Source organism: Hemibagrus wyckioides, linkage group LG13 (assembly GCF_019097595.1).
Source record: "Hemibagrus wyckioides isolate EC202008001 linkage group LG13, SWU_Hwy_1.0, whole genome shotgun sequence".
Taxonomy (NCBI): domain Eukaryota; kingdom Metazoa; phylum Chordata; class Actinopteri; order Siluriformes; family Bagridae; genus Hemibagrus; species Hemibagrus wyckioides.
This window is the reverse complement of record NC_080722.1, coordinates 1932501-1945000: the sequence shown is the minus strand read 5'-3', so window position 1 is coordinate 1945000 and position 12500 is coordinate 1932501. Positions and strand designations below refer to the sequence as shown.

The following is a 12500-nucleotide window of genomic DNA, read 5'->3' as shown; positions in this document are numbered from 1 at the left end:
CATTTTAAATAATAATAATAATAATAATAATAATAATAATAATAATAATAATAATAATAATATTAACAGTGAAATATATGTAATAAGAACACCACGTCCAAAAATAAGCAACATGCAAAACACGCAAATTAATCTATAAAACTATAATAGTGGATATTTAAAAATAATGATTATTATTATAATAAAAACGTTTTGTTATTATTATTATTATTATTATTATTATTTACACTCAGAGAAAATCATCCAAATCCTCCACTTGACATCGCATAATTTTCTAGAATATTTTTTAGACACGCTCTTTAATTCGGTAGTGTGATATTTGCTAAATAAGTATTTATTATTTATTTATATATTATTCTCCCCCCCCCCCTTTTTAATAAAGTACCTGTGGAGTGGATGAGAAGTTCCCGTGCGCGCGCTCCTCGCCGTCAGTCCTTCTTCCTCGCGCTCCTCTTTCCGCGCGCACCGTTACTTTTTTTTCTGTTCTTTTCTGTTCGCCCCTCAGGCTTTCGTTCGAAACCACGCCCCGTAGCTGATGGAACGCGTTGTCATTGGCCAGTGGGTACGATGAACGAGTTGTGACGCTTTCTGATTGGTCAGTTAGCAGCGCAGGCGACGGCGTTCTGACTGACTTTTCCCGAGCCTCTGTGAGGTGGTCAGTGTGTGTTAGCAAAGCCGTGATGGAAAATGGCTAACTATCCGTGACTAAATAAATAAAATCCTCCTTTACCAAAAATACATCAAACATTAAATGTTTAATTTTCAACCATTAAATGTTAAACATTCGAGGAAAAATGTCGTGAATTCATGTTAATAATCATATTTTCATATTAACTGAATTAATTAGCTTCAATTAGCCTCACAGGAGTTAGCCTTTAGTCTAATCTGACTAAAAAGAAATTGATTAATTAAATATTATAAACTTTTTTTAACATCTGAATTATAATCTACACATTAGAAAAGAGAGATAAATGTATTAATTTATCTATAAATAATTCACATTCTCTCAGATTATCCTCAGTGATATGAATACAATGCTAATTATAACACTTTATTAATGAACACTTTATTCATATCATTTCATTACATTTTTTTGTTTGTTTGTTTGTTTGGTGTTTTTTTGTTAAATCAGACACAAAAACACAAACACCAGTTTCAAGGGTTTTTTTTTTTTATTATCAAAATGATCATCATAAATGAGAATACTCCATTTTGTTCTGACTTTAACATTTTATAGTCTTTACATATTGTTCAACAGTTCCATATATATATATATATATATATATATATATATATATATATATATATATATATATATATATATATATATATATATATATATTTAATCATATCCACATATTCACACACCACCCATTTACACTGATTTACAGATATGTACACTTCATGTCATATCGTAGTCCAGGATTTAAAAGATATTCTGTTTGATTCTGATCGACTAAATAAGTGGACATTTTGTTAAAGCTGAAGTATATTTTGTACAATAAATTAAATCATTACATCAAAATAAGCTAACCGTTTTTGTTCGTATGGAAATATATGTGAAATATGTCGTGTTGTTTTCTGTACATATGTCTATACATTTCAGAGAAAGCAGCTCAGTGACATTAATGCATTTCGACTGATTTAATGATTCAATACTGGTCACTTTATTCATGAAAACTTCACAGTATGAGCAGCAGTGTGGATATAAACTCCTGTGTGATGCTAAAACGATTAAAATCCCCATGAATAACACACTGTGGGGAATGTTTACAGTGTCTGTTTCACAGAACATCACTGACATCTTGGCATTTTAATTCTAAATAAAATATTACGACTCATAAAGGTGTCAGAAATGTTGTCCAGGTATATTTTTTGGTTTATTAATATGTATATTTTCTTGGCACTACTATAAAAGGCCAAATGTTTGTTAGTTTGTCTTCTCTGAATGTTCCTGTGTAGAAACCTCTCTAAAAAATAACCTCCTTTATGTAAACTAAGAACTATCTAGACCTCCCAAGGAACATGTTTTCTCCAAGGACTTTTATGGCACCAACACTACATGGATAAAAATCTAAAAATGTTACTTAGGAAATCAAAAATATGAGATTGATATAAGTTCCTAAAACATATATTCTTGTCTATTTCTGAGCGATACCTCCAAGAGCCGATAAATATATGAGAAACAGTGTAAATGTGTTTTAGGAACTTGTATCATTTGATATGTTTTACAGTGTATGGTAAGTCATCTTCTGTTACACCTTCTCTAACCTCTCTAGAGTATTTAAGAGTGTGATGTTAAGTGTACTCCGGTCCTGACGACTCCTCCTCTGAGAATGATCTGGAGCCGAAGCCGTCCTCGATGGGCAGAGCGCTGGTTGTGGTGTTGGTGTTGGTGGTGGTGCTTATTCCTTTCCTTTTCAGATTGCGTTCCTCCATCTTGATGGTGTCATAGAGTCCTGTGGGACCCTCCTCCAGCAGCACGTTCCGCTCAGAGTAGGACGGCTTCATCTGGCAGACGTGGCGCAGTGCGAGCAGAGCCGGAGCGTACAGCATGTTGACCAGACCCATACCCAAATTGAGCTGGACAAACCCTAGATTATGGACGATCTGGCCAGCCACAATAGGCCCCATGGCGTAGGCCACAGAGTACGAGATGTCTGCTATGGCATACACGCTGCCGTATACAGACACGTGACGGACATCGACAAGGAAGGCCAACGTGGGCAACAGCGCCGTGTCGACGAGCGCGATCCCGAAGCAGATGCCGCACAGCGGCACCATGAGCTGTCCGAAGTTCTTGCAGGCGGGAACGGTACATGAGCTAGCACCAATGATCACCATGCCCAGAGCACCGTAGAACCACTGCAGGTGTGGGTACTTGGCTGCCAGTTTGACTGTAACATACACCCCCAGAACATGCGGGAAGAAGGAGGGCAGCCACGTCATACCCATCTCCCATTTAGTGGAGTGCATGGTGGTCTCCATCCAGTTGGCCACCGTGGGCTCGAGGAAGGCCAACGGCACGTTGCACACCGTGAGTGCACCTGCCACCACCGCGATGTACGGGTCCACCATGAGCCTGTGGATGGGTGTGCCGACTGGCATGTTCTCACGTGACCTATCTGAGAAGGGTTTGATAATAGTGAGCAGCAGGAAACCATCAGCCAGACACACGCATGCCAACACGATGAACGGTACACGCTTCCCGGCGAACTCATACAGCACTCCACCGAACGGTGGTGCCACGAGGCTGCCAAATGATATGAACGCCAGGGCGATCCCGAGTGCACGACTGCGTTCCGCCTCCTCAGTGTACTTGTCAGCGATCATGGCGATGCCTGATGTGTCTGCGAATGCTGAACCAAGACCCTGTAGGCTGCGTGCCACAAACAAGGTGGCATAGTTCTCAGCAAACGCAAACACGCTGGTGGACAAGAACATGACCGTTAGCCCAATCAGGAGTGGTATGTCATAACCCACCCGGTCAATAAATGTCCCCGACAACGGATTCACAAGGAGCTGGACGATGGCTTTGGAAGCAAAAAGAACTCCTATCTTTACGTCCAGGTTCTCCTTGGTGCTTGGTGAGGAGGTGTTACTGTGTGTCTTTGCCTCATTTTCGCTCTCCAGGTCAGCCAGGTAGTCTGGGATAATCGGCACGATCACCATGTACAGCATGTTGTCTAAGAGCAGCGCTACGCACACGATCACTAAGATAATCCTCCGCTGGCGCTCGGGGTCGTGCACCGCCCCGCCGAGCTGCTTCGTCCTCTCGGAAAGTTTCTGAGCAGCTGATTTGGCCAGGCCGAGAGAACCTCCGGAATCATCCATGTTTCAAAGTGAAGGAAAATCTCTCCTCTAATGCTTCTCTGTTCCTTCCTCCCCGAAGCGCGGAGTTTCTCTCTGTCTCTGTCTTTACGCGCAGCCTTCAGCTCATCCGCCGCTTCATTTCCATCTTGCGTCTTACTCACTACTCTCGGGCGTTATCTCTCTCTCTCTCTCTCTCTCTCTCTCTCTCTCTCTCTCTCTCTATCTTCTTGCTGTCTTATTTTTTTCTTATCTCTTTCTCTTATCCGCTGCGCGCTCAGACTGTCAGACTGTGCGCCTTTCCGGATCCACAAACCGCGGCGCTGCCATTAGCGCGAATGAAGTCGCAGCTTTGTGTTCAGATGGTTTTCGTTTTTTGTTCGTCTCTCTCTCTCTCTCTCTCTCTCTCTCTCTCTCTCTCTCTCTCTCTCTCCGAAATGACCAATCAGAAGTGGAAAGAGAAGTATAAAGCTCAAGCATCACCTCCTTCCCAATGGGTACCTGTGTGTGTGTGTGTGTGCCTGTCTGTCTTCTTAAGAGAGAAAGAGACTTACAATAGAGGCCAAAACGAATAAATGAATAAATAAATAAATAAATAAATAAATAAAGATAATTTAATGGCGTAAAATAAAATCTAAAAATCCTGTGTAATTAAAAGGTAATTTGTCTTTTATTATATTCTCACATTACACTAATAAATAAATAAATAAATAAATAAATAAACATGAAAAAAATATGAAAAAATTAAATCAAATGAAAGTGTGATGTGGCTCAACAGTAACAAAGGCAGTATAAAAAAGGAATGAAAGAAAGAAAGAAAGAAAGAAAGAAAGAAAGAAAGAAAGAAAGAAAGAAGTGACTAAAAATGAAAAGACGTCGATGTTGACATCGATGCTGGTGAGTAATAAATAAATAAACTCTTCACCATAACAGTGATAGACAGTAACACAAAATATAACAATAAACAATAGGACTGAAAATATTAATTATTACTACAGTATTCTCTAATGTATCTGGGCAATTAACGGTACATCAAACATATATAAACTTGTTATAAACTTAAACTTAGTATAAACTTGATGGACAAAAAAAATACAATACAAAAGAAAGCGATACAAAAGAAAATAAAAAAATGAAAAATAAACTATTCTGAAACACATGATAGGAGATTGCAGAGAGACACTGCCACCTAGTGTTCACATCATTACAGTACACAACAGCAGCACTATCAGCGTTTCTAAACAAATCGTTTAAAAGTACATTCACTATTAATGCTTGTGGTTTTTGTAGGTTTATAGGTTTTTGTAGGTTTATAGGTTTTGTAGGTTTATAGGTTTTGTAGGTTTATAGGTTTTTGTAGGTTTATAGGTTTTGTAGGTTTATAGGTTTTTGTAGGTTTATAGGTTTTTGTAGGTTTATAGGTTTTGTAGGTTTATAGGTTTTTGTAGGTTTATAGGTTTTTGTAGGTTTATAGGTTTTGTAGGTTTATAGGTTTTTGTAGGTTTATAGGTTTTGTAGGTTTATAGGTTTTTGTAGGTTTATAGGTTTTTGTAGGTTTATAGGTTTTGTAGGTTTATAGGTTTTTGTAGGTTTATAGGTTTTGTAGGTTTATAGGTTTTTGTAGGTTTATAGGTTTTTGTAGGTTTATAGGTTTTTGTAGGTTTATAGGTTTTTGTAGGTTTATAGGTTTTTGTAGGTTTATAGGTTTTGTAGGTTTATAGGTTTTTGTAGGTTTATAGGTTTTTGTAGGTTTATAGGTTTTGTAGGTTTATAGGTTTTGTAGGTTTATAGGTTTTTGTAGGTTTATAGGTTTTGTAGGTTTATAGGTTTTGTAGGTTTATAGGTTTTTGTAGGTTTATAGGTTTTGTAGGTTTATAGGTTTTTGTAGGTTTATAGGTTTTGTAGGTTTATAGGTTTTGTAGGTTTATAGGTTTTTGTAGGTTTATAGGTTTTGTAGGTTTATAGGTTTTGTAGGTTTATAGGTTTTGTAGGTTGTAGGTAGATTGAAGGTAATTCGTTGTAAATGTATTTGTATGTAAAAGTAAATTATTTATTATATCTTTTTAAGATAAAACATTTCCCTGAACATTTTTTTTGAGTTTCATGACCTTAATTATAATTACTTTTAAATAATGTGCTAATTATTCAGTAGAGTCGTGCTGCTAATATTTATTATCTCCACTAGAGGACAACAAACACAACAAACAAAGATGAACCAAATCTTACCCCTGTGACATTACAGGACGCAGAATGTTTTCTTTAAGGGTTCTCTGGATGTTCAACAGTTCCAGCTTTCTGAAATTGTGACCATTAGAACTGATGAAAAGGAGAGAGAACACATGATGCAAGTATGCTAGTGTCCTATAATGCTCTTCTCATCCTGGAACGATGTCTCCAGACTTCTCCAGACATCAACTGTCTAGTTTCAGTGAGACAGGATTTATATAGAAACCTTTAACAATGGTGCCTTCTTTGTTGAGCAGTGTTGAGTTGTGTTCTCCTGCTGCTTGATGGGATGCCATGCCTGATCCTCATTCTACCTGATCAGTGTGGCTCCTCTTGATGTCCAGACCAGAATCACCATCATCTACCTGGAGCTTCTGCATGTTTGACCCAACTACTTATTGCACTACCTCAGACCCTGTTATTATTTCTGTTTTACATGAACAGATTTCACATACAGTGTGTATCCATGAGGAAGAGTTCCACGATTTATTATTATTGAAGGCAATAAAACAAACAGGTGGCTCATGTTTCTTCAAACTGAGTGTGATGTGAACATTGAGAGAAATTTGATGTTTTAGAAATGACAAAGAAAGAAATAATAATCTCAGTGAATGTGAGTGCAATGTCAGTGTGCTTCAGTGTGTCTGTTATCTTCATGATCCACCTTATCAGTGAAGATCTGGTGCTCTGGTTATGAATACGAGAAATCAAAAGGGAATGAATTCTGTGTCATTTGGGTTTGCAGACATCGATCTCTACACTCCACAGTTAGCCATAAAACATTCACTTATTTACATTTGCCTCACACTTTTATCCATAGCTAAGAGCTAGCAGGTGAAGGTTAACAGCTTTACTCAGGGGTCCAGCAATGGTAGCTTGGTGGTCCTGAGCTGTGGTCTGACATCTTGATCTTCATATTTCTTTTCTTGAAAACATAAACAAAATCAAGATGTTGAGCAGTTACCTCCATGGAAAGAGATCATCAGATACTCTTTTATTTCCCTTTAAGTGTTGTTATATTTCTTCTTGATAAGCTGATTAGTTGGTGGTGGTTCAGGTCTGGTTTGGGGTCATGTGTATCTGTGCCTGGTTCTGACTCTGGTAGTGGATTGGTGAGGAGATCCCACCTGAAGGGGTCGGGGACACCCCAATGGTTGTGGGTGTTGGTGGAGGAGCTTCTCCAGAACCCATGGTTGATTTTCCAGGATCTTTCCACCCACCATCATCACGAACACTCAGTCTGATGCACAACCAGCTCATGACACTTTGACATTTAACCTTTGTGAGCCACATCTGGGATTTGACCCAGTATCCACCGGTCCATGTACTCAATGGTGTAACTCAGACCAGCATGCCACAAATCACCCTCATCATGCTGGTTTATTTATTTATTTATTTTGGATATTTGTCAAACCCAGTATCATCTACACCATGCAGTGATTCGGTGTGAATAAACACCACCACCTTCTGCTCATGACTCTTCAGCCAGGCTTTGTTCAGTGTATAAGGAACATGGTGTAATTCCACACTGTAGCCTTAAGAGGGTGCTGTGTAGTATTTTATAGAGTTCCTGTGTTTCTTATCTGGTCTCCATGGGTCTGAGCCCATGGTCCCAGTGTGTTTAACACCAAACAGCTGAATATATGATCTGTAGGATCCTGAGAGAGAGTGAAAATGTGCACCAGCTGTTTCCCCTGAGGGGCGGTTTAAGTGTTCTAAACACACCTAGGTGCTGAACCAACCCCAGTAGAGCTGCATTAAGCAGGACAATCCAGCAGGGGGTGCTGTCATGAGGTGAACAATCTGAATGAATAGATCTGGGAATCTTAGGAAAATTCATACAGAAAAAAAAAACATGTTGACTTCCTGAAACAGAGATTAGGACAGAATGAGAGGATGGTGTGGTAGAGGTTAGTTTACTAGTTTAAATTGGTTAGTTTACTAGTTTAAATTGGTTAGTTTACTAGTTTAAATTGTTTTAATTGTTGTATTTTCCATCTGTCTGTTTCACACGTTCTCATGTCCATGTCAGCTTCTTGAGAGTTCACAGATTTCCAGAAACATGCCTGTGGGTGGATTGACTATGTTGAAGTGCACCTAGTTGTGAATGTGTGTGTGTGTGTGTGTGTGTGTGTGTGAATATGTGTGTATTGCCCTGTGATGGACTGGTGTCTCATTCAGGGTATGTTTTAGCCTCATACACTGAAGAGAATCTGGATCCTCCAGAAATTGCTTACTGATGATGAAGGAAGGAAGGAAGGATCGAATAAAAGAATGTTGTATGTGTTGTAACCCTTCAGTCTATAATGCACAAATAATTAAAAATCATTGTGTTAAGTGATTACAACACCAGGGTTACAGTATAACTAGGGTTATTTGGGGTCCCACTAGAGTTGCATCAGAATTACTTTAGAGTTACATTAGAGTTACATTAGAGTTGCATTAGATTTGCATTAGAATTACTTTAGAGTTACATTAGAGTTACATTAGAGTTGCATTAGATTTGCATTAGAATTGCATTAGTTGCATTAGATTTACATTAGAGTTACAACAGAGTTGCATTAGAGTTACATGGGAAACAGAGTTAGTTAATGCTTCCATTTTAAGGCTACATCAGATTTACATCAGTGTCACATTATGGGTAATGTGTGTGTACGTGTGTTTGTAGTGTGGATGTGTGTGTGTGTGTGTCTATGTGTGTTTGTAGTGTGGATGTGTGTGTGTGTGTCTGTGTGTTTGTAGTGTGGATGTGTGTGTGTGTGTGTGTCTATGTGTGTTTGTAGTGTGGATGTGTGTGTGTGTGTGTCTATGTGTGTTTGTAGTGTGGATGTGTGTGTGTGTGTGTCTATGTGTGTTTGCAGTGTGGATGTGTGTGTGTGTGTGTCTATGTGTGTTTGCAGTGTGCGTACGTGTGTGTTTGCAGTGTGGATGTGTGAGTGTGTGTGTCTATGTGTGTTTGTAGTGTGGATGTGTGTGTGTGTGTGTCTATGTGTGTTTGCAGTGTGGATGTGTGAGTGTGTGTGTCTATGTGTGTTTGCAGTGTGGATGTGTGTGTGTGTGTGTCTATGTGTGTTTGCAGTGTGCGTACGTGTGTGTTTGCAGTGTGCGTGTGTGTTTGTGTGTGCGTGTGTGTGTGTCTATGTGTGTTTGTAGTGTGCGTGTGTTTGTGTGTGCGTGTGTGTGTGTGTCTATGTGTGTTTGTAGTGTGCGTGTGTGTTTGTGTGTGCGTGTGTGTGTGTGTCTATGTGTGTTTGTAGTGTGCGTGTGTTTGTGTGTGCGTGTGTGTGTGTGTCTATGTGTGTTTGTAGTGTGCGTGTGTTTGTGTGTGCGTGTGTGTGTGTGTCTATGTGTGTTTGTAGTGTGCGTGTGTGTTTGTGTGTGCGTGTGTGTGTGTGTCTATGTGTGTTTGTAGTGTGCGTGTGTTTGTGTGTGCGTGTGTGTGTGTGTCTATGTGTGTTTGCAGTGTGCGTACGTGTGTGTTTGCAGTGTGGATGTGTGAGTGTGTGTGTCTATGTGTGTTTGTAGTGTGCATGTGCGTGTGTGTGTGTGCATGTCTATGTGTGTTTGTAGTGTGTGTGTGTGTGTGTGTGTGTGTGTGTGTTTGTGCATGTCTATGTGCATGTGTGTGTGTGTGTGTGTGTCTATGTGTGTTTGCAGTGTGCGTACGTGTGTGTTTGCAGTGTGCGTGTGTGTTTGTGTGTGTGTGTGTGTCTGTCTATGTGTGTTTGTAGTGTGTGTACGTGTGTGTTTGCAGTGTGCATGTGTGTGTGTGTGTCTTTGTGTGTTTGCAGTGTGCATGTGTGTGTTTGCAGTGTGCCTGTGTGTGTGTGTGTCTATGTGTGTTTGTAGTGTGCATGTGTGTTTGTGTGTGCGTGTGTGTGTGTGTCTATGTGTATTTGCAGTGTGCGTGTGTGTTTGTGTGTGCGTGTGTGTGTGTGTCTATGTGTGTTTGCAGTGTGCATGTGTGTGTGTGTGTGTGTGCGTGTGTGTGTGTCTATGTGTGTATGTAGTGTGTTTACGTGTGTGTTTGCAGTGTGCATGTGTGTGTGTGTGTGTCTATGTGTGTTTGTAGTGTGCATGTGTGTGTGTGTGTCTATGTGTGTTTGCAGTGTGCATGTGTGTGTGTGTGTGTGTGTCTATGTGTGTTTGTAGTGTGCATGTGTGTGTGTGTGTCTATGTGTGTTTGCAGTGTGCATGTGTGTGTGTGTGTCTATGTGTGTTTGTAGTGTGCGTACGTGTGTGTTTGCAGTGTGCATGTGTGTGTGTGTGTGTGTGCGTGTGTGTGCGTGTGTGTGTCTATGTGTGTATGTAGTGTGTTTACGTGTGTTTGCAGTGTGCATGTGTGTGTGTGTCTATGTGTGTTTGTAGTGTGCGTACGTGTGTGTTTGCAGTGTGCATGTGTGTGTGTGTGTGTGCGTGTGTGTGCGTGTGTGTGCGTGTGTGTGTCTATGTGTGTATGTAGTGTGTTTACGTGTGTTTGCAGTGTGCATGTGTATGTGTGTCTATGTGTGTTTGTAGTGTGTTTACGTGTGTGTTTGCAGTGTGCATGTGTGTGTGTGTGTCTATGTGTGTTTGTAGTGTGTGTATGTGTGTGTTTGCAGTGTGCATGTGTGTGTACATGTGTGTTTGCAGTGTGTGTACGTGTGTTTGTAGTGTGTGTACGTGTGTGTTTGTAGTGTGTGTACGTGTGTTTGTAGTGTGTGTACGTGTGTTTGTAGTGTGTGTACGTGTGTTTGCAGTGTGTGTACGTGTGTTTGTAGTGTGTGTACGTGTGTTTGCAGTGTGCATGTGTGTGTACATGTGTGTTTGTAGTTTGTGTACGTGTGTTTGCAGTAAGTGTACGTGTGTTTGTAGTGTGTGTACGTGTGTTTGTAGTGTGTGTACGTGTGTTTGTAGTGTGTGTACATGTGTGTTTGTAGTGTGTGTACGTGTGTTTGTAGTGTGTGTACATGTGTTTGTAGTGTGTGTACGTGTGTTTGCAGTGTGTGTACGTGTGTTTGTAGTGTGTGTACGTGTGTTTGCAGTGTGCATGTGTGTGTACATGTGTGTTTGTATGTGTGTACGTGTGTTTGTAGTGTGTGTATGTGTGTTTGCAGTGTGTGTACGTGTGTTTGTAGTGTGTGTACGTGTGTTTGTAGTGTGTGTACGTGTGTTTGTAGTGTGCATGTGTGTGTACATATGTTTGTAGTGTGTGTACGTGTGTTTGTAGTGTGTGTACGTGTGTTTGTAGTGTGTGTATGTGTGTTTGTAGTGTGTGTATGTGTGTTTGTAGTGTGTGTACGTGTGTTTGCAGTGTGTGTACGTGTGTTTGCAGTGTGTGTACGTGTGTTTGCAATGTGCATGTGTGTGTACATATGTTTGTAGTGTGTGTACGTGTGTTTGTAGTGTGTGTACGTGTGTTTGCAGTGTGTGTACGTGTGTTTGCAGTGTGTGTACGTGTGTTTGTAGTGTGCATGTGTGTGTACATATGTTTGTAGTGTGTGTACGTGTGTTTGTAGTGTGTGTACGTGTGTTTGCAGTGTGTGTACGTGTGTTTGCAGTGTGTGTACGTGTGTTTGCAGTGTGTGTACGTGTGTTTGCAGTGTGCATGTGTGTGTACATGTGTGTTTGCAGTGTGTGTACGTGTGTTTGCAGTGTGTGTACGTGTGTTTGTAGTGTGTGTACGTGTGTTTGTAGTGTGTGTACGTGTGTTTGTAGTGTGTGTACGTGTGTTTGCAGTGTGTGTACGTGTGTTTGTAGTGTGTGTACGTGTGTTTGCAGTGTGTGTACGTGTGTTTGCAGTGTGTGTACGTGTGTTTGTAGTGTGTGTACGTGTGTTTGTAGTGTGCATGTGTGTGTACATATGTTTGTAGTGTGTGTACGTGTGTTTGTAGTGTGTGTACGTGTGTTTGTAGTGTGTGTACGTGTGTTTGCAGTGTGCATGTGTGTGTACATGTGTGTTTGCAGTGTGTGTACGTGTGTTTGCAGTGTGTGTACGTGTGTTTGTAGTGTGTACGTGTGTTTGTAGTGTGTGTACGTGTGTTTGCAGTGTGTGTACGTGTGTTTGTAGTGTGTGTACGTGTGTTTGCAGTGTGTGTACGTGTGTTTGCAGTGTGCATGTGTGTGTGTGTCTATGTGTGTTTGTAGTGTGTGTACGTGTGTTTGCAGTGTGTGTACGTGTGTTTGCAGTGTGTGTACGTGTGTTTGTAGTGTGTGTACGTGTGTTTGCAGTGTGTACGTGTGTTTGCAATGTGCATGTGTGTGTGTGTCTATGTGTGTTTGTAGTGTGTGTACATGTGTGTTTGCAGTGTGCATGTGTGTGTGTCTATGTGTGTTTGTAGTGTGTGTACATGTGTGTTTGCAGTGTGCATGTGTGTGTCTATGTGTGTTTGTAGTGTGTGTACGTGTGAGTTTGTAGTGTGCATGTGTGTGTGTGTGTCTATGTGTGTTTGTAGTGTGTTTACGTGTGTGTTTGCAGTGTGCGT

The 12500-nt window shown here is 40.4% G+C and overlaps 2 protein-coding genes across 2 annotated transcripts in view; both read right to left on the bottom strand.

The window, feature by feature from the left end:
* LOC131363331 (choline O-acetyltransferase-like) overlaps positions 1-462 on the bottom strand; it is a 26045-nt gene extending 25583 nt beyond the window's left edge. The window contains exon 1 of the mRNA XM_058405747.1: positions 386-462. The gene's annotated coding sequence lies outside the window, so the exon portion shown is untranslated. The remainder of the gene's footprint in view (positions 1-385) is intronic.
* An 896-nt stretch (positions 463-1358) lies between these two features.
* Positions 1359-4013, bottom strand: slc18a3b (solute carrier family 18 member 3b). Its single transcript, XM_058406880.1, has one exon. It carries the CDS (start codon positions 3832-3834, stop codon positions 2299-2301), a length of 1536 nt encoding a protein of 511 aa, XP_058262863.1. The 5' UTR covers positions 3835-4013; the 3' UTR covers positions 1359-2298.
* Positions 4014-12500: the final 8487 nt, after the last annotated feature.

Coding starts and splice junctions, on each gene's coding strand:
- slc18a3b (XM_058406880.1), bottom strand. CDS start 3,834: ATGGATGATTCCGGAGGTTCTCTCGGCCTGGCCAAATCAGCTGCTCAG.